At 44.4% G+C, this 22,365-nt stretch overlaps 1 protein-coding gene across 2 annotated transcripts in view; it reads right to left on the reverse strand.

Moving 5' to 3' along the window:
• The window catches only part of PRAG1 (PEAK1 related, kinase-activating pseudokinase 1), a 131,386-nt gene that overhangs the window by 13,213 nt on the left and 95,808 nt on the right, over positions 1 to 22,365 (reverse strand). For both annotated transcript variants that reach the window (XM_074276283.1, XM_074276282.1), the window contains exon 4: positions 2,860 to 3,020. In XM_074276283.1, coding sequence (XP_074132384.1) covers positions 2,860 to 3,020 — 161 coding nt within the window. The remainder of the gene's footprint in view (positions 1 to 2,859; positions 3,021 to 22,365) is intronic.

Below are 22,365 nucleotides of genomic sequence, written 5' to 3' on the forward strand. Positions count from 1 at the left end.
CATGACTTCTAAGTATCTGAGGCAGGATTTAAATTTAGATTTTATTGACTCCAAGTGTGGTACTTTACCTACTGTGCCAACCTAGTTGCTAAATTTATTAAATTTAGATTAGACATCAGCCTTGAAGTCAGGAGAACCTGAGTTCAAATGTGACCTAAGATGCTTAACACTTCCTGGCTGTGTGACTCTGGGCAAATCACTTAATCCCAAGTGCCTCAGGGGAAAAAAAATTAAATTAGAAATTAGATTAATTTAAATTAGTAGAAGAAGGGAATGCTATGGATAGGTGATGTAGAATTAGGCAAAGCTTTTTATAAGAAGCTGACATTACTCTTATAGAAAAGAAGTTTAGGAAATAATACAATTAGATACATCCAGAAGTCTCTGTTAAGGCTTCCATGTCAACGGAGTATTCCAGGTATCTGTGCTTGCTCCTTTCTACTCTTTTCTTTCTTTTTTTTTTGCTGAGATGTGGGATGTGCAGATGACAGAAAATTAGTAAGGTGAGCTAACAAAGTAGATGGCAGAATCAAGATAGAAAAGAACCTTGCTTGATAAGCAAGTACATTGAGCTGAATCTAAGAAGGTGAAATTAAATTGGGATAACTGTCAAAATCAAAAATTCATGAACACAATATATAAGATGGGACCATTCTAGAGAGTAATTTGGAACTAGACTCAAAAGGCTATAAAACTGTTTAAACCCATTGATCTAGTAATACCATCACAAAGTCTATATTCCAAAAAGATTTAAAAAAAAAAAAAAGTTCAAGAACCTATTAGTGCAAAAATATTTATAGTAGCTCTTTTTGTGGTGGCAAAGAATTGGAAATTGAGGGGAATGTCGACCAATTGGGGAACGGCTAAACAAACTGCGGTTTATGATTGTGGTGGAACACTATTGTGGTATAAGAAATGATGAGCAGACAGATTTCTGAAAAACCTGGCAAAGTGAAGTGAGCAGAATCAGAACACTGTACACATGACAGCAACATTTGTGTGATGATCAACTGTGAATGCTGCTATTCTCATCCAGAGGGAGATCTGATGAACTCAGTATAGATTGAAACAAATTTTTTTCACTTTATTTTTCTTCTTCCCCCCCCTTTTTTTTTTTGGCAACATGGCGAATGCGGAAATGTTTTATGTGATTTCACACATACAACTGATATCATATTTCTTGTCTTCTCAATAGGTGGGGGAAGGGTAGAAGGAAGGGAAGAAATTTGAAACTCAAATTTTTTTTTTAAATGAATGCTAAAAATAAATAGCAAATTAGAATTTTTTTTTTTTTTTAACAATTGAGAGTTTTAGTAGACTGCAAGCTCAATATGAATCAGCAGTCTGAGTGTGATTTGGCAGCTAAAAAACAAAAACTGTATTAAGAGAGAGCTCCCAAGAATAGGAATGTGATGACTACACTGTCTTTTTTCTCTCATCAGATCTTATCTGGATAATGGGTTCAGTTCTATGTGCCACAAATTAGGCAAATGAGAATGGGCTAGAGTAACTGAGCTTGGCTGAGGAAGAGAAGATAGAAGGGTACAATCATGGGGAGAAGACACTGGACTGGTTTTGCTTGGCCACAGAGAACAGAGCTGGGAACAGTGGGTTCAAGTGGCAAAAAAGCCAACTTAGGACAGATGTCAGGAGATCCTTTGTAACTCTTAGAGTTGTCCCAGTGTGGAGTAGCCTGTCAGAGGAAGGAGAAAGAGAGGAATGCCCTTCCTTGATGGCTGCACATTTGTCAGGTGTGTTCTCATGGGGTTCCCTTTTAGGGTCTTGTTTGGACTATCCGACCACTGAGGTCATTTCTGAAAAAAGGCAAAATCAGAGAAGAGGGCCCAGAGGGCGGGGGGTGTGCCCTGTGAAAGAGGGATATGGATGAATCAAGATGAAGAAGGAGCAATCAGAGGGGTTGGAGGAGAACCAGGAGAGACCATGTTCTGATGACTTAGAGGGAAGGGAGTATCCAGGAGCAGCAGGCCATGAACTCTGCCCATGGCTGCAGGGAAGTCATGAAGGAGCAGGGAACAAAGCCCTTCATTCAGCCTGTAAGAGCTCACTGGTGGGACAGCTATAGATAGAAATAGAGAGCTGGCCATATTCAAAAGGAAACCCTTTTCTCCTGTCTTCCCTGAAGCTCATGATAAGACAGACCAGTAAGGCTCCTGCCCCAGAAGAGGGAATACTGGCCAAGCTCGTTCTGGGGGCAGCCAGTCTGTCTACTCTGGAGGCTGATCAGCACCCAGCCAACTGGCCTCTTCAAGAATAGTCAGCAAAGCCTTATTGGTGTTTGCAGTGAGGAATGATAGGACAGCTGAGCCCCATGCCCTCCTGAGCTCCAATCCGGCCCACTGGCTATTCCCTGAGCACCTTCCTCACAACCTCTCTAGAAGGGAAGCAGCATTATATAAATACTATTTAATATTAATATTATTTGTCCAAGAAAAGACATTCTATGTACATATTTAATATATAAATATTAAATAAACTATATAGTTTATGGGAAAGTGACTTCTCCAGGTTCACTCACATCAAGAGAGAATTTGAACTTCCTGGATTCCAGAATTATGCTGCTTTCTTAAGGGACCTCAGAGATCCTTGAGTCCTTCACAAACACACACACTCATTTACAGAGAGCCTCTCAGAGAGGGAGGTGTTAAACGAGTCCACCCAGTCAGCGTGCTCCAGTTTGGTGGTCCCAGTTCCCAGCTCTCCTGAGTAAGCGGACAAATCCCAGTTTCCCAGCCATCCTCCTTCCCCGCCTCTGTAGGTCAGAATTGGTCTGCTTGTTTAGGACAGCTGGCTCTGCCCTGTAGAGGGCAGAATGTGTGGATGTGCTTGCAGGTAGCTCACCTCCGTCACTGCAGGTCTGGGAGTCAGAGGTCAGGCTGTCCGTGGAGCCAGTGGTGAAGTGAACATGGATGCCGCTGAACCCAGGAGAGCTGAGGCTCTCTGCCAAGCCAAGGCTGGCCTGTTCCAGATCAGAGCTGCTCTTGTTCATTCTCAGAAGATGCCTGGAAAGAAGAAGTCAGCAGAATGAGTGCTTGGTAAGAGGAGGGAGTCCAGAATGGAGTCATGGAACTGGAGTGGTAGAAGGGACTCAACCCACTTATACATTGTCCCCAACGAGGGGACTATCATTGGACCTCTCTCTGGAGATCCCCCAGAAGGGAGCCAGCATCCCCTCCCGAGGCAGACCCCTTTGCCTCCAGGGAAGCTCCCTTGTTGGGAAATGGTTGGGAGATTTCCCCCCTTGCATCAGGTTTAAATTTATGCCTTGGACACTCCCCCTTTTGCTCTAAATTGTGTCAGACAGACTTAGTGAGATCCTTCCTCGAACAATGACCCTTCTGGCTTCTGAAGATAGCTCCCCTTCCACAAGAATCCTGAAATACTTATCAAAAGCTTTGCTAAAACTGAGGCAAGATCTCTCCACAGGAATCTTCTCCTCTATAGATCAGTAACGCTGTCCTCAGTGAAAGTGAAGTGACTTTGGCACGACCTGGGCTGGATTAAGCCTGGTAGGCTCTTTGGAAGTGCTGCTTCCCTTTCTATATACTAGTGAAGCATCCCTTTAATAATCCTGCCCACAATGCAGTGACTGAACCCACTACCCTTTACACCATAGTACAGCAAGGGCAGGACCTGCTTGTCACACAAGAGTCAAATGCCTTGTTCAAGATCACCGGTCATGCGTTTTTGGTGTTCAAACAGAGCTCAGGGTCATGAGGGGTCAAAGAACAAATACCAGCATGATTGGACCAAAACAAAGGGAGGAGTGTAGGATTAGAAGGAGTCTGGAAGAATGTTGCTCCCCTTGCTTGACCCTGAGGTCCCAGAGAAAGGAGCTGACCAGTGCAAGGGCAGAGGTAAAATTTTGCATCTTTTTGTAATAGCATAACACTGGAAATCAAACCCATTTGTTGCAGAATGGCTGAATAAATTATGATCAAACAAATAAATAAATTGTGGTGTATCATTGTGCCCTAAAAATGACAAAGAGAATGGTTTCAGAGAAACCTGGGAAGACTTGAATGAACTGCTGCAGAGTGAAGTGAGCAGAACCAGGGGTACTATCTATACCAAGGCTTATTGAACTTTTCCCTCTCTCAATCCCTTCTTGCCCAAGAAATTTTTATGTAATCCCATGAATATAATATTGGTACATAAATCAAACACTTATTGATAATAAATCATAATTTCCTGACCCCACATTCAGTGGGGGTTAAGACCTACAATTTAAGAAGCTTTGATCTATATACCTGAGTTCAATTTCAGATTCAGGACACTTAAACACTTACTAGCTGTGTTACCTTGGGCAAATAACTTAAACTCAACTGCCTTAAAAAATAAAGAACCCCCCCTGCCAAAAAAAATAAAAAAAGAAGAAGAAGAAGCAGCAGCAGCTTTGGTCTATATAATGACAACAACATTGTAAAAACAAACTAGTCTGAAAGGTTCAAGAGAAGGGATCGATCACAATGATGGGAGGTTCATGATGAAGGATGCTACCTGTCTGGACAGGGCCAAAAGCTTTGACTTTGCTGATTAGTTATAAGAGTTTGAATCCCACTTTTCTTACTGTATGGCTTCACCTCTATACCTATTTTCCTCATCACTTAAATATGGTGGTTAGACTTGACTGCCTCTGGTCCGGAATCAGGGAACTGTCATTGGGGGCTGTCATTGATAGTATCTATAGCTTCCTAATACCTCTTTCAATACCTCTATGGCATAGCCCGGTGTAGGAACTGATTCACATCCTTGACAATCTCACAATAAATAGTATCAGAAGAAAAAGGAGTTGGACACAGAATTCACAGATTCTCCTTGGAAAGACACATAAAGGAGTTAGAGAAGGACCTAGACATTCTATCTGGCTGTCCCCATTTTGCAGTGCTCTCTTCCTGCTAGCTTCCTGGCTCCTTTAATGTCCATCTTCTAGGAGTCTTTCCAAATTCCCTTTGGCTAGAGCCCCTCACTTCCCTCCAAATTATCCTGCACATGGCTTGTCTACACATAGTTGAATGCATGTTTCCTTCCCTTTAGACTATTAGAACAAAGATCAAAATTACTACAAATCTCACAGAGAGAATTCAAAGGTGAGAACAAGGTGCAAAATATTGCTAAAGCGTGTCCATCCTGACCTACTGAAAGAAGAAATAGGATATGGATGTGCAAAGGACAGATGCCCAAAGCAATGATGCCATATAGAAGTTTAAACTGACTCTATCCACTGTGCCATTTAACTGCCCCATGGTCCAAGTGGAAAGATGACCTTCAGAGGTATCACTGCTTTAGAATAAAAAATATAGTTGTGAAATTTTATTAAGAGGGATGGTGAAGAATTCTGAGAAGTATCTCCTCCTAAAGCAGATGGGAACAGAAGCAGAAGACAAAAGTTGTTAAAGGAAGGACTGAGGAGAGATCCAGCTCTGCCTCGGAAGGTGATGGTGGAAGAAGGACATAAAAAAATGGAAGACATCTGGAAAGATTTTCCAACAAGAAAAGTTTGTTTCCCTGCCAGGAGAAGACAGGGTCATTCCTGGTTGTCACCCCTGACATTGCCTCCTGGTGTCATCTCTATATCACTCAATACAGACCATTTATAAGCAATCATAGAGCAGACAGGGAGCACATCAAGGGGATGGCTGCCAGGTGAAGCCACAGGACAGACCTGACCACCTGGGCAAGCAGTGATGGGATTGACTGACATGGCATCTCAGGAAGGGGAGATACCAAGCACAAGGAACAACACCTGAGCCTCACTATGGGGATAAAAGTGATTAAGTGCGTCCACAACCACTGGCCATCTGCTGCCTTCCCACGAGTCCTCTGAAGGGGGTCTCCATGAGGTCATTAGGTGGCAGAAACCAAGCCACCAATTCCCTCTGGCCCTTCACACAGTTGGCCCTTCCGGGGGGGGGGGGGGAAATAACCAGACCTGGATTCACAGAGCAAAGCTGGTCCACTCTTCCTGTGGGGTCTGCAGGACACACACTGAAAGCTCCCCATGAAGAGATAGTCCTGCCCAGACAAGGCACGTAACTGAGCTATTGCTCACGTCTGCCATCCTCACAATGGGATCAGTGCAGGTGCCAAGTGAACGGCAAAGTGCCTGTGGGTGGAAAGGTTCTCTGGGCGCCCTGCTTGTCTACTGTGTTAGACTCCTTCTCTGTCCCTACACTAGGGTCTTCCCCAGTCATTTGTCCCTCCCCCAACCATTCTCCTGCTCTGCAACTTCAGCTCAGTTGTTAGGACACTCCTTGGCACGTGAGGCTCCATCTGGAAGGAGGGGGATGAGCTCAGGACCTGAGAAGTAGGGACAAGGCAAATGTGTGTGCATAAGTGTGAGGGGTGGGGGAAGTGGGGGAGAAGGGCACCTGTCTCTTTTCTAGGCTAAAACTCTGGGTATAGAGGTGGGGATAAGAAGGTAAAATTTGAGTCTCTTTGTTGCAAGGGGAAGGAAATATTCATAATATTCATAGAAACACCGAACCTCAAATATGATGAAACTTTGGGGACTCCCTCTAGTCCAACCAATACCTGAAGAAAAATCCTTGCTATGAGCTGCCCAATGGGCAATCACATGGGCTTTACGTAAAGCCCCCAGAGGGACAGACATTACTCCCCCCCCCCCCCAAGGAGGGTAACCCATTGCCTACCTGGATAGGTATCAACCCAAGTTGATGAGTATTTGTTAAGTGCTGACACTAAGACAGACTTTGATCCCATGGAGCTTATGAGATGGGATCAGTAGATAGTGGAAGCAGAGTAAGAGCAACAGGAAAGAAGGTGGGATTTGGTTCTCATGAAGAAAGTTCTGGCCAGTCTTCCGTTTATTCTGCTCTCCTCCTCGATACCTCCTGAACCATAAACTGTAACGAAATCAGCTCTGCCTTAGATGGGGCAGTGTGCCAATCTACTTCTCAAAAGCCCCATGTACCCTCCCATATGTAAGCTCCTTGGGGACAAGGGCCGTCTTTGCTTTTGCAGAGAACTTGGCACAGTGCTTAGCCTGAAGTAAACATTTAAGGAATATTTGTTTATTCATTCATTATTTATTTCTTATTTCCAGGCTCAGACTTAACTAGCTTTGGATCTCAGACATCTCAAGAAGAGAGAACACTGTTCTTGGATAGGCCGAGCGAATATAATAAAGATGACAATACTCCCCAAACTAATCTATTTATTTAGTGCTATACCAATCAGACTCCCAAGAAACTATTTTAATGACCTAGAAAAAATAACAACAAAATTCATATGGAAGAATAAAAGGTCGAGAATTGCAAGGAAACTAATGAAAAAAAAGTCAGAGGAAGGTGGTCTAAGTGTACCTGATTTAAAGCTATATTATAAAGCAACAGTCACCAAAACCATTTGGTATTGGCTAAGAAATAGACTAGTTGATCAGTGGCATAGGTTAGGTTCACAGGACAAGATAGTGAATAAAAATAGCAATCTAATCTTTGACAAACCCAAAGATCCCAAATTTTGGGATAAGAATTCATTATTTGACAAAAACTGCTGGGAAAACTGGAAATTAGTATGGCAGAAACTAGGCATGGACCCACATTTAACACCACATACTAAGATTAGATCAAAATGGGTCCAAGATTTAGGCATAAAGAACGAAATCATAAATAAATTGGAGGAACATGGGATGGTTTACCTCTCAGACTTGTGGAGGAGGAAGGAGTTTGTGTCCAAGGGAGAACTAGAGACCATTATTGATCACAAAATAGAACATTTTGATTACACCAAATTAAAAAGTTTCTGCACAAACAAAACCAATGCAAACAAGATTAGAAGGGAAGTAACAAATTGGGAAAAAATTTTTACAGTTAAAGGTTCTGATAAAGGCCTCATCTCCAAAATATACAGAGAATTGACTTTAATTTATAAGAAATCAAGCCATTCTCCAATTGATAAATGGTCAAAGGATATGAACAGACAATTTTCAGATGATGAAATTAAAACTATTTCCACTCATATGAAAGAGTGTTCCAAATCACTATTGATCAGAGAAATGCAAATTAAGACAACTCTGAGGTATCATTACACACCTGTCAGATTGGCTAAGATGACAGGAACAAATAACGATGAATGTTGGAGGGGCTGTGGGAAAACTGGGACACTGATGCATTGTTGGTGGAGTTGTGAAAGAATCCAACCATTCTGGAGAGCAATCTGGAATTATGCCCAAAAAGTTATCAAAATGTGCATACCCTTTGACCCAGCCATACTACTACTGGGCTTATACCCCAAGGAACTACTAGAGAAGGGAAAGGGTCCTGTATGTGCCAAAATGTTTGTGGCAGCCCTTTTCATAGTGGCTAGAAGCTGGAAAATGAATGGATGTCCATCAATTGGAGAATGGTTGGGTAAACTATGGTATATGAATGTTATGGAATATTATTGTTCTATAAGAAATGACCAACAGGAGGAATACAGAGAGGCTTGGAGAGACTTACATCAACTGATGCTGAGTGAAATGAGCAGAACTAGGGGATCATTATACACTTCAACAATGATACTGTACGAGGATGTATGCTGATGGAAGTGGATTTCTTCAACATAGAGAAGAGCTAATCCAATTCCAATTGATTAATGATGGACAGAACCAGCTACATCCAGAAAAGGAACACTGGGAAATGAATGTAAACTGTTATTTTTACCTTCTGAATCCAATTCTTCCTGTGCAACAAAAAATTCGGTTCTACACACATATATTGTATCTAGAATATACTGTAATATATTTAACATATATAAGACTGCTTGCCATCTGGGGGAGGGGGTTGGGGGAGGAAGGGAAAAAATCTGAATAGAAGTAAGTGCAAGGGATAATGTTGTAAAAAATTACCCATGCATATGTACTGTCAAAAAAAGTTATAATTATAAAATAAAATAAAAAATAAAATAAAAATAAAATAAAAAAAAAAAAAAAAAAAAAAAAAGAAGAGAGAACACTGGCTCTGGCTTCAGAAGTCCCGGGTCGCTTTGTACTTTGGGGGCAGATCTGTGAGGTTTGTTTTGGGGTTAAAAGCCAGAGTAAGACTGGAGAGGTAGGGGGCACAGGATGGTAGAAGCCCTCTCTTGTTATTAGGAATCAGGTCTTCCTGGATATCTTCAACATAAAGAAGATCCAACTCACTTCCAGCTGATCAATGATGGACAGAAACAACTACACCCAGAGAAGGAACACTGGGAAGTGAATGTAAATTGTTAGCACTACTGTCTATCTTCGGAACAAGAAAATGGTATTTTACACACATATATTGTATCTAGGTTATACTGTAACACATTTAATATGTATGGGATTGCCTGTCATCTAGGGGAGGGAATAGAGGGAGGGCGGGGACAATTTGGAAAAATGATTACAAGGGATAATGTTATAAAAAAAATTACTCATGCATATATACTGTCAAAAAATGTATAATTATAAAATTAAAAAAAAAAAAAAAAAAGGAATCAGGTCTTCCTCTCTTAGGTTTTTTTCCTTCCCTAATGTGAAACATGCTAGCTATGTAATATTCCTCAGGGCCTCAGTCTTCTCTCTCAAATGGCCAATTTACTCATGTAAAGACAAGCTTATCTTGTTCAGCTGCAGGATTGTGATCTCTGACCCTCAGTTTCTTCATCTGTAAAATGGGGACTTATCAGGTCACTTGGAAGGAAGTCCTCTCTTTATACCTTATCATGATAACCTGAGCTGATATTTTGCTGATCAGGAGTCAGGTCTTCCCCTCTCAGATTTTTTTTTTAACTAGGCCATTCTTTGCCTCATGTGAAACATGCTAGCTATGTAATATTCCTCAGGGCCTCAGTCTTCTCTCCTTATAACAGCCAATTTATTCATGTAATTTACTCAATTTACTCAAGCTTATCTTGTTCAGCTGCAGGATTGTGATCTCTGACCCTCAGTTTCTTCATCTGTAAAATGGGGACACTTTTCAAACTTCTCAGGTCACCTGGAAGGAAGTCCTCTCTACCTTTTCATGATAATCTGAGCTGATATTCTGCTGATCAGGAATGACATGTTTACCTTTAAATTAGTACAAAACCAAATGAACCGGACTAAATTCAAACCAGGGGGCCAGCTCGATGATGGTGCGACCCACGGAGATGCCAGGAAGCTTGCAGGCTGGCCAGCCACTCGGCTCCCCTGTTGGGACGGGCGCTGGTCACAGAGGAAAGGGGCTCCCCGACTGCCCCCACTGCCTCTCCCCCGCACTTCCTTCCCTGCCTGGGGCTGGCTCTCAGCCGCGGCCAGACCTTGGGAGAAGAGAGGGGCAGAAGTTCCCGGGCCGGCGGCCTCGGCACCCCGCTTGCGCAGCTGCCGCCCGGACGCCTTGAAGGGGGTTTTCCCCCCATTGTGCTCGGGAGGGATGCTCGGGCTGCCGCCCCCACACTGGAAGCGGGCTCGGAGAAAGCTGAGCTGGGCAGGAAGAAAGGCCATCTGCTCTACTTCCTCATTCATTCTCAGGAACAAACCACAGCTAAAAATACCGCGGAGGGAGCCTGGGAGCGCCGCACGCACGCTGCAGAGTGCGGGGACCGCGGCCCGGCCGAGCCTGCCGGTGCCGGTGCCGGTGCCGGTGCCGGGTGCGCACCGCGGGCCACGCTCTCGGCCCGCTGCTCGTGTCCGCTCCCCTCACGCACCTCGGGCCCACGTGTCCTGCCCCGGGGCAGAGCCACGACCCCCAGACCAGGCTCCCACGGGAGGCCGCCTCGCGCACCCAGGGGCGCAGCCCCAGCCTCAGGGCGCCCAACAAAGTCCGGTGCCCAACAAGAAGACTTTTCCCTTTGTAGTTGTGCAAGAGGAAATAGAAATGGCACTCCCAGCCCCCTCCCCGCCCCGTGCCCCTCGCCCGGGAGCCGCGGCTCCCTTACCATCCTAGCCCGCGGTGGCTCCGGGCAGCTCCGCTCTCCGCAGCCCCGCCGCCCCCGGGGAGCACAGAGTGGGGCCCTGGCTGCCGCGTGGGTCCCCGCTCCGCCGCCGGCTGCCAGAGGATGACAAGCAGTTCCTCCGCCGGCTCTTTCTATAGAATGCACTTCCTCTGCCTCTGTGACCCTATGGGGGTGGCCGCTCGGCCAAGCCTTTCCAAGCTGGTGACTGACACTCGCGAGTCGTCATCGCTCCGGACATCCGCGCCCCTCAATCGGAGCGAGGAGGGCCGCCTCTGACAAGGGACCGTGCCCACAAACGCTTTTCATTCATTCATTCATTCAAATTTAGAGGGACTCCCTCCAGTCCCTCCCCCTCCGGCATAATTGTAGCCTAGGACAAATAGTAAACACAAAGCGTGCCAGACACTACGGCTAAATACAGGGGATACAAAGAAAGGCTAAAAAGTATCCAATCAAATGTCCCAATTTAAAGTGCCTTCCCTGCCCCAGACTCTGCATTAGCTCCCTCCAAGGGAGTCCTGGGAGGCCGCAGAGAAGGAACCGGCCAGCTCCCATCATTTAATTCCACTCTATATTCAAATACTGGTCCCGCTAACCCGCAAAAGCTATTCAGCTCCGTTCCCTTTGCTCACTCCCCTGGCCCCAGGTAGAGCCTCAGCTCCGGTTTCCATTTCTTAGCGGAGCCTTCCTAATGTGTCTTAATTATAGTCACATCCAGGCCAGATTAAGGTGAAATGGGGACAGCATCCTTTCCAAAAGATTCCTGGCTTGGCCTTTGCAAGCTCCAGGTGAGAAAGCATCATCTTCTCCACTTGGGCACTGGAAGCAACGAGGTCTGAGAATGCCCAGGGGAGCTCTGGGTTTCACCCCTTGGGAACGTGCCTGCTCCTCTGCCTACTTGGGCCACATCCTGCTTTCAGGTCCAGCTCAAACATCACTCCTCGCCTTTTTCTTTCTTTTTTAAAGTTTATTTTCTTATTAAGGCTTTTTATTTTCAAAACAGATGCATGGATAATTTTTCAACATTAACTCTTGCAAAATCTTGTGCTCCAAAATTTCCCCTCCTTTCCCTCACCTCCTACCTTAGGTGGCCAATATATCTCATCTTTCTTAGACCTTGATTTAGTCCCATCAGACCTCTACCCCCAAATTAAACCTTCAATGGCTTCCAGTGTTGTTATATTTCAATCTTGAGGGGCAGCTAGGCGGTGCAGTGGATAGAGCACCAGCCCTTAAGTCAGGGGGATCTGAGTTCAAATTTGATCTCAGATACTTAACACTTCCTAGCTATGTGTCCTGAGATAAGTCACTTAACCCCATTTGCCATAAACAACAAATATATATATATTTCAATTTTGAAGAGGACCAGGACATCAGGGACCATGATATGCAATGAATTGGATTTAAGTGAGGTAGGTCACCTGCCTCACTTTCCCCTCCAGAGCCATCTGAGTCCAGTGGACAGGTATAGATCAGGATAACTGGAGATGGCCCTGGATGCAGTGGGAGACCTCCACTTTTTTAAACTAAAGTCTTCAATAGATCTCAGTCTGACTGAGGCAACATCCACTCAGTGATTAAAACTGGGTAAGAAATGAGGCAAAGAATGGCTTAGTCAAAAAAAAAAAAAAAAAAATCTGGGAGGGAAAGACCTGATGCCTAATAACAACAAGGAAAGGAGAGAGGGTCTTTACCACGGGGGCCTCCTGCCTCTCCAGTCTTACTCTGGCTTCTAACCCAAAACAAACTCCACAGATCTGCCCCCAACGTACTTGTTTGCCCATCACTGCACAGCTCCTTTCTGAGAATCCCTTTCTTTCCCTTCTCTGATGTCCCAATTCCCTCTCACCTTCTGAAGCACCACTCAGGTATCTGATCTTTGAGGTGAGCTCTGGCTGCCCTTCCCCCTTGAACGACTTTGGTTCTCAGTGTAGAGAGCTGCATATCACCTATCTGAGGTTCCACACTTGGCACAGTACCTGGCACATAGTAGGAGCCTAACAAATGTTAGGGAACAGTGAGAATGTACAAAAATGTTTGTGCAGGTTTTTTTTTTTTTTTTGGTGGTAGCAAAGAACTGGAAAATGAGTAGATGCTCATCAATTGGGGAATGGCTAAACAAGCTGTGGTATATGAAGATAATAAAATACTATTGCTGTAAAAAAATGATGAACAAGCTGATTTTAGAAAGGCCTGGGAAGATTTATACGAACCAATGCCAAACAAAACAAGCAGAACCAGGAATACATTATACACAAAAACAGCAAGAATGTATGAAGATCAACTAGAAAAAGTTTAGTTTTTCTCAGTGGTTCAATGATTCAAGGCAATCCCAATAGACTTTGGACAGAAAACTCCATCTGCATCCAGAGAAAGAACTAAGGAGACTGAATGTAAATCAGCACATGCTATGTTCACTTCTTTTTTCTGTTTTTTTTTTTTTAATCTCTCCCATAGTTTTTCACTTTTGCTCTTATTTTTCTCTTCCAACATGATTCATAAAGCAATGTGTATTAAAAATAAATAAATTTACTACAAGTCACAATGAGGGCAAAGAGCACTATTAGGAGAATGAGACATATCAGAGATGGAATGAAGAGCTGGAATGGCCAAAAGTGAGGAATGTCAAGAATTTTGATCGAGGAAATAGAGCCTTAAGGATGAGATCTAGGAGAATGGGATGGGATTATGACCCCAGTCTGGGTTGAAAATGGAAGTGCAAGATGCACAAGTCATCTCACTAGTTAGCAACAGAAACAGGCTGGTTCAAGGATTTTCAGACAGTAACATCAATGGCAAAGGGTCATCTGGGGGAACCCGAGGGAGTGTGTGGATGCCAGAAAGCCAAAGGATCACAAAGAACATGAAAGGAAAAAGCCTAAAAAGAAGGAAATAAATGAATGGATGGATGGATAAATAATGAATTAAATAACAACTACACAAATCATGAGCATTTCTATATCTTACCAATAAAACTCAGCAGCAGGAATTAGAGCAATTCCATTTAAAATCATTGCAGACAATATAAAGTACTTGGGAGTTACCTGCTGGAACACACATAGGAACCATATGAACACAATTACAAACACTCCTTATACAAATAAAAATCAGAACTAAATTATTGGAGAAACATTAATTGCTTATGGGTAGGTTGAATCAATATAATAAAAATGACATTATCTAAATTAACTTAGTGAGTGCCATACTAATCAGACTGCCAAAGATAGAGCTAGAAAAATTAATTATAAAATTTATCTGTAGGAACCAAAGGTCAAGAATTTCAAGGGAAATAATGAAAAAAAAAGTGGGCAGTACCAGCTCTCCAACTGTAATACAAAGGAATTATCATCAGAATGATTTGGTCCTGGTTAAGAAGCAGAGAAATGGCTCAGCAGAACATTCTGGGTGCACAACATAAATAAATGAGCCTAGTACCCTAATATTTGATAAACTCAAAGAACTCAGATACTGGGGTCAAGACTCATTACTTGATAAAACCTGTGGGGAGAACTGAGCAACAGTCTGGCAGAAATTACATTCAGACCAGCCCCTCATGCCATATACCAGGTAATCTCCAAACTTATGTATGATTTAGATATTAAAGATCCTGTCATAAACAAATTCAGATCTATACACAAGGGAGGAGTTCCTGACCAATGATGGAATATAAAATCTTACCAAAAATGACAAGGACAATTCTGTTTACATAAAATCAAAAAGATTTTGCACAAAAAATCTACTTAATACTAGAAAAGAAACAATTTATGAGGGGTGAGGGCACAAAATTTATAGATAATAAGGAAGAAGAATAATCTATGCAAGTTCCTGATAAGGGTCTCATTTTCAAAAGATACAAGGAACTAATTCTAATGTAAAAGAATAAGAACTTTTCCCCAATTAATAAATATTCTAAAGATATAAACAGGCAGTTCTCAAGGGAATGTAACCTAGGGTACATAAAGCCTGAAGAGAATGCTCCATATCACTAATAATTACAGAGATGAAAACTGAAGCAACTCTTAGATTCTATCTCAATCTCTTAAGTTTGGCAAAGATAAGAAAAAAGGGAAAATGAAAAATGTTAGGCTATGGGAAATTAGTTACTTTAATGCAGTGTTGGAGGAGCTGTGACAAGATCCAATCATTCTGGAAAACAATTTAGGATATCATAAAAGCTACTAACTTCTATATGCCTTTGGATCTAGGGAGGCTACTACAAGGGTTCTCCCAGTTCAGACTCTTTGACTGATAGTCGTGGGTGGACCACCTGTTTCCCTCATTTCCACAGTGAAAAAATTGTATTATAAACCTTGGAGAGGGTATCTCCATTCCCCTACTGCAGAGCTAAGTCCCTGAGAAACAGGAAGCCTCATGAAAGGCTCAAGACTGAACCTTCCTGCTCCTTCTAGCTCCAAATCCAGTGGAGTCCCTTGGTGACAAAGTTGGCCACCGCTTTCTGTGCGCTGACTTGCCAAATTTTATTTACAATATAGTTTGAAGGAGCCAATAGACTGGCGAGGTCAGAAATAAATCATTCTCATAGGATCCCAAAGGCACTTAGCTTGAATAATCCCCAGGGATAGGAAAAGTGGAGTAACTAAAGCCACTCCCAATTTAAAATGGGCTTTCCCTGTAACAAGAGCTTTTCCAAGTCATTAATTAACTCAACCTCAAACTGAGACTTTAGCTTAAAAAGGCCAGGTCTCCCAGGGCATACAGGGCCATCTCCAGGATTAGATATCAGAAAGGTTGGAAGAGTAGCAAGTGGTGGAAATTTCTAGCCAGTAGCAGATGATTGGAAAATGGAAATTGAGAGTTTTGGCTCAAAAATCTAAGAAAGTGATGGTGGTAGTGGGCACAGGTCTCTGGAACTCTTCCCATCTCTTCCTTGAGGAGGCAGGTAGAAGAATGGGCTGGTCAAGTACCTGCCTACAAAACATTCCATTTTGCCTCTCTGCTCTTGAAGTCACTCTTGCCTTCCCCCAAGACTCCACTCAGATTCCACCTCTATTCCAAGACTTTTCCTGATTCGCTCAGGTGAACTGTTCTGCCCAACCATGCTGATCCTGTCCAAGAACTTCCTCTGTATTAATTTTTGTATTCATTCTTTGTGCACACTGGGTCCCCCAATGTAAATGAATAAATGAGTAAATGAATGAATTCAGCTTTTCTTAGAGCTTCTTATGTGCTAAGCACTGGAGATACAAACCAAACAGTCACTCTCTTCTCCTCCTCCAGGTTTATTTTGTCTTGATGGTTCATTTTTATCTTTGTATTTCTAATGCCAGAACCTAAAAAATATTTGGTCAATGGAGGAAAGTCATTAGCCAGCACTTAGAATGAAAACAGGGCTGAATTTGGAATCAGCAGGCCTGAGTTTGAATCCTGGCTAGGTCACTTAACTTTCCTGGCTGTCTTCCATTGTAAGATATGAACCTGAGTAGGGTCTTGAAGGAAGGAAGTTGTCTCTCTGTCTCTCGTCTCAATCTGTCTGTCTGATTTTATCAGCTCCAAGAGTTCAATGCTAATCTCCAAATAAACGCCTCCCAGATCTTTAAATCTAGCCCTATGCCCTAACTCCCCAGGTGATCTCTGGCCCAATATCACCAGCTGCCTGTTGAACATTAATCAATCAATCAATAAGCATTTATTAATGATTATTATGTGACTAATTGCCCAAATAGAAACCCTTCCAACCTCCACCTTAATTACTCCAAAGTGTGTCAAGCTTAATTGCTTATTGATTGATTGATGAGCCCTTTAAGCCCTCCTGTGGTCTGCCCAGGGCAGCAGGCTGCCCACCCTCTTGGAGGTATGGTACGTTCCCTATTCAAACACAAAGTGGACAAACTTGCTATCCGTACTTGCTATCCGATGATATGAGAGACCCAGCCCAACTTTAAAATGATCTCATGCAAACACCATAGGTAGTTCAGGGTTACCTGGAGGAAAGGGGGAGACAATTGGATCAGAACACAGCTGTGCTTTTGAGCAGTCCGCACTCATAATGTAAAGCTTAAGAGGAAAAGAGATCAAAGGGAGATGAGACAAAAGGAGACCCTAAGGAAGGTGGGGTGCCATGAAGGGAAAGGGAGGGGAGGGAGTAAGTATTTAAGCAACACCTAGTGTGAACCAGGCACTGTGTCAAGGACTTTTTACAAATATTATCTCCTTTGGCAACTCCCAGGTAAAAGAGACGTTGCAAAGACAGCCTCCAGCTTCCAGCCTCCAGCCTCCCCATGCCCAAAGGCTTTACGGCTACATGGTGACGTAGAGAGCAAGGGGGATTCCACCCATCAATGGCACTCATTGGTTGGGGTCACATGTCAGAGTGGTCCTGCCCCAGTCCCAGCCACCCGAAGGGCTCTCAGACTAAATCATCACTCAAGGACTGGAGCTGCTTGGACTCTAGGGAAGCTGACAGTATTTCATGCTGCATAAAAGTCATGTTTTCTTACTAAAAAGATCATAGCAAAGACATAACCTGAGGCTCCTTTCCTAGCCTGTATACAGATCTCAGCTCTGCACCCCCCCATACACACACACTCCCCAGAGCTGGGTGGACTTGGCCAGTGTCTACCCCTATAAATTAAGCAGGTGGGGCTCAAGGTCCTCTGACAGCCCTTGGGAAGGCACTGTGGTCTCAGAAAGAGTCCTGCATGCAGATGCCTTGCTCTGATGATCAAGTGAGATGATATGTACATAGTAGGTACATAGAAATGCTTATTCCTTTCCCCCTTTCTCACTTCCTGTGTGACCTCACACAGCCTTCAGTTTTATATATATAAATATACACACACATATCCTCTCTATGAAAAAATATATACACAAAACAATATATAAAAATATACATATTATATATATATATATTCTATAAAATGAGGGGCTTGATCCTGATGGCTCCTGAGGACACTGTTAGTTCTGACAGTCTATGAGCCCAGGACCTCTCAAATGCAAGGATATTAAAGCATGTCTTACTCATGCAACAGAGAGAGCAGGGTAGAGTACCCTAGGAAAGGACTGGACCAAGTCCTTATTGTTGATCTTTTCAGATGCCACGGAAGATGCTGGAGATGGAGTCCACTGTCCAGTTCTACTCTCCCATAAGCTCCCTCCGCCCCTCCATCACCCTCCCCTTCCTCCTCATGGTCAGGTCTCCCCCTCGGCCAAACCTGACACTTTCTTCTTCCTCACTCAGGTTCATATGTAACCTTAGGGGTCCTCCTTGCTCTCTCTTTCATCCTGCATCTCCACAGCCCATCGGTTGCCATGTGGATGATAGCTCCCCAACGGACTTATTTTTTTTCACCTCTGCCCCCTGGTCTTGGCTCACACATGGCCGCAGCTCAGGTCCACAGCTTCGCCCCTTCTTGTCCAGAGGAGCAGCCCCGCCACAGGCCTCCCTGCCTCGAGTCCCTTGGCACTCCAGGCCACCCTCCATATTGCTGCCAAGGTCACCTTCTCCAGCTCCCAGACCTGACCACCTCACGTCTCTGCTGCCTCGAGGATCAGGTCCAACCTTCCAGCATGATATCGAAGTCCCTTCTAACCTGGCTCCAGACTTCCTCTCCAACTGGCCTATAACCCTGAATTCACTAGACAGTGGACACAAGGGGCTTTCTTTCTCACAGTGACATCTTCCAAAGGCTGCTCAGACAAACCCTGTCTCTACTGTGGCTGCCCTGGAGGTGACGCCTGCTGTGCCAGTCGGTGCTAGGACAGGAGCATTCTGGACAGGGTCCAGATGGCTCCCTCCCTCCTCACTGGGGTGGGGGCCCTCCTAAGAGCCCCCTAGAGCTGGGGACAGCAATACAGGACCACCTGGGAAACCCTCCAAGGACTCCACCAGCAGAGGCATGAAGAAAGCCAGAGAAGCCTAAACTGGGGCTGGGATGGCAGCAAACATTTATGAAGGACCTACCTAAGTGCCACCTTGCAAAGTGCAAAAAAGAAGGCTTAAAGTTTGCTGGTTTGACCACAGCAGGAAAAATTGAGACAAGCTGAAGAAATAGATTGATGGCCAGCTTCTCTAGACAAAGCAGGATGGTTCCAACCCAAGCAGCCTTAGGGGTGTTCCTGGTCCTGGGGAGTTGTCTAACTGCTCTCCAGAAAGGGGTCTCCAAGCTGGGGCCGTATGGTCACTTATCAAGGATGTCCTAGAGGGGATCCAGTCAGACTGGTTCTGCCCATCTGAAAAAGGGGTAACCGGAGATCCTCCTAATCCCAGTGGTTGAGGGGAAAAGAGAAAGTCCTTTCATCTGTTGTCCAGAGCAGAAAAAGGAGAAATTTTCTATGTCCCTATTCCCACTCCTGTCTGTGACCATCCCATTTCTCATTCCCCATTCTGCCTCCTATCCAACACTTCCATTTCCACTGTGGTTCCTGCCTCTTTGTCTTTCTTTTCCCACATCCAAATCCCACCATCAAAGTGTGGACGCTTGGTTAAATGCACAATAGTCAGTCTATTATTGTGCAATTGTTTTCTCTGGCTAAGAATGATCCTTGAACTGGAAAAGATGAAACAGCAAAAGTCAAGAGGGAGATGAGAGAGAAGGAAGGACAGAGATAATCGAAGGCCTGGCTGAGTCCAAAGCATCCAAATCACTTGGCTCAGGTAAATATCCTTGGGCCAACAAAAGGGCTCCGTCCCTGCCAGTGATGTTTGGAATGTCACAAAGAATGGGAGAAAAGCCCCCAGATGGAACAAGGGGAAAAGGCACTTGAGTTTTCAGAAAAAGGAAGAGAAGTTTGTCAACAATAGACCAGTGAGCATGACTTCAATTCCTGGCAAAATTCTGGACCAATTGTGAAAGAGATGGTTAGAGGAAAACTAGAAAGGGAAGTAGTGATGACCATCTGACCAAGAGCAGGTCATGCTGGGCTGACTTTGTTTCCTTTCCTGGCAGGGTAATGGGAAGCTAGAGTTCCTACTTAAAAGCATCTGTTGTTCACTCCTGAGTATTTTATTCATGGTTTGGGTAAAGCCATAAATAGAAAGCTCATCAAATCTGCAAAGAACCCAGAGTGAGCAAGGATCCAGTAAGAAAAAGGGTGGAAGGCACATTGAACGCTCCGAGCCACAGAATAACCTGGTTATTAACGCAGGGGTGTGTTGGTCAATAATTAGCAGCTGGCGCTCTGAAGGAAAGAATGCATGCATGACATACTTTTAAGTTTAAAATGCCTTATTAAAATCTCCTACATCACTTTCTTAAGCCCTAATTTGTCGTGTATGCTGATTACTGAGATGCAAATGCTCCCACTGAAAATTAAACAGTTGGCTCCCGATTTCAGGTGTAAGCTGGTGCCAACAAAACCCCGGCTGAAGGGTTTTCCTGAAGGCAGAGGGCACTGGCTGCCTGTAAGAAGTGGCAACTGTTTGTCCTTCAGCCAAGGAGGACGTGGAGGGACGGGCTCCTTCAGGGGACATCTCCTCTCCCAGAAGAAGATCCCTGGAATGGGTGACTTCCCTCAGAGGGTGCCTGAGGTTATCTGTCACCCTGCTAATGATAACAGAGAGGTCTTCCAAGGTTAAGCACCTAATAAGGGCCAGTAAACATGTTGTAACTTGGATTCTTGAAAATCTTTAAATTGAAAAGAAAGGTGGAAAGAGAAAATTGTCCATTACAGAGATAGGTAGATAACAGAGAAAGATAAAAAGACAGATTTAGCCAAAGATAAATAATGGTTAGTCTTTTCTGGCAGGCTGTGTCTTACAACCTAGGGATGCCTTCTTAGAACAAGATTTTTAAATGAATAAAACCAAATATGCAGAATTATGAAGGAATATTTTTAAAATAAACGTACAGACTCCAGGTTAAAAACCTCTGCCACAGAAGACAGGAAGATGAATAGCATTACAAATGCCCAGAAGTTCATAAGATGCAGAGATAATAAAGACAAGGAGTCAGGAATAATACCTGGCACAGCCTGTGGCAGTAGCAAGTGGTGAGAATGTTTGGACAGCAGGCATTCCAGGGAAGAGGAACCCTGCAAGACTAAAGAAAGCAGGGAAGTGATTTCCCTGGGGAAAACTGGGGTAAGGGTCTATGGGATGCCCCAGCAAACAAGTGGGAGATGAGAAGCTCCTGCCTCTCTCCTCTTAATGCTGAGTGTAAAGTGCAGACAAGAACACAAAGGAATATACCTATATTCTTAGACAATGCACCTGAAGAGATGGGCACAGGTCATGGGGCTTTGGTAATAAGAGTTACTTGGGAAGGAAGGTCAGTCTTGCACCTTAGAAAGTCTGGGACCTCTCAAGAACCCCCATCTAATATGTCCCCAGTTTTTGGTTCCTGGGTCTGCTGGGGCTGGTCCTAGGAAACGGCTCAGCTCAGGGCCCCAACCCATATTCTCTCTAGTCTGTGGCCTGGCTGGCATTCGAATCCAACAAAGCCTAATCCTGCAGCCCAGGGCTGCAGCCCCCCCCCCCACCCCCCATAGTACTGCCAAAGCATCGATAGATCCTAGAGATCAGCCTGCCTCAAGCTAATGTCACTGCAGGCGGAAACACTACCAAGAGAGCCGGCATTGCCCTCATGCTCTGGTTTCCATGGCCAGGGACGGGTCTGTAAAGCACTAGAACTAAAATCCCATGGGGCATTTCGAAGCTCGGCATCCTACGCACCTGAGCCCACCAAAACCTGATCTCTGATTCAAGTCCTAATTGAGCGTCGCCCCAGTCGGGTTTCTATGGCAACTTGGATTCCCTCCCAAAGGCCGGGATTCTCAGACAGTCCCACTTTAATCGCCATCATTGCCAGGGTTCAAGTCTCTCACGGGACTGACCCAGGCTGGACCCCAGAGAGGGGGGGGAAGGTAAGAGGGCGAGCAAGTTCATTTGTCCAATACAAGTAGAGAAACTCCGTTCCCACACTATCAGTCCAGCCCTGGTTTGGTTTACACATCTTGGCTCCAGGCAGGTCTGAGCCCCCCATTCAAGTGACGGGCAAGACCAGAAGTCAGAGAACCCTAGCTTCTCATCCCTTCTCAGACACATGCTGCCTTTTCTGCTTGGGTTAAGTCCAAGCTTCTCTGAGATGCTATTTTCTATCTGCAAAATGGGAATAATAAAAATCCCTTACCTTACCGAGCTACTGGGAAGAAGCCCCAAAATGTTATGGAAATGTCTGATTTCTGTCGCCAGTGACCTCCCCAAGCATGAGCGGAGCAGCGAGACCCTAAGTCCAATGGTCCGGCCTTCTGGAGAACTGCCATCTCAAGAAACAAGCAGGCTTTTTCAATAGGGGGAAAAAACCCCAAAACTTTGATCTGACAGAGAAAAACCTTCCCCAGACTTTAAATTCCATGGGCAGGTTCACAAGGACTTTTATTTTCTTTTCCCTCAGAAGGGATTTTGAAGAGGAAGGAAAGCAGCAGAACTCCCATCCTATAACAACCCCCCCTATCTCCGGCAGGACAGGGACCATTGTCCTGACTTTGCAG

The sequence above is a fragment of the Sminthopsis crassicaudata genome, chromosome 6, assembly GCF_048593235.1.
Source record: "Sminthopsis crassicaudata isolate SCR6 chromosome 6, ASM4859323v1, whole genome shotgun sequence".
Classification (NCBI taxonomy): Eukaryota; Metazoa; Chordata; class Mammalia; order Dasyuromorphia; family Dasyuridae; genus Sminthopsis; species Sminthopsis crassicaudata.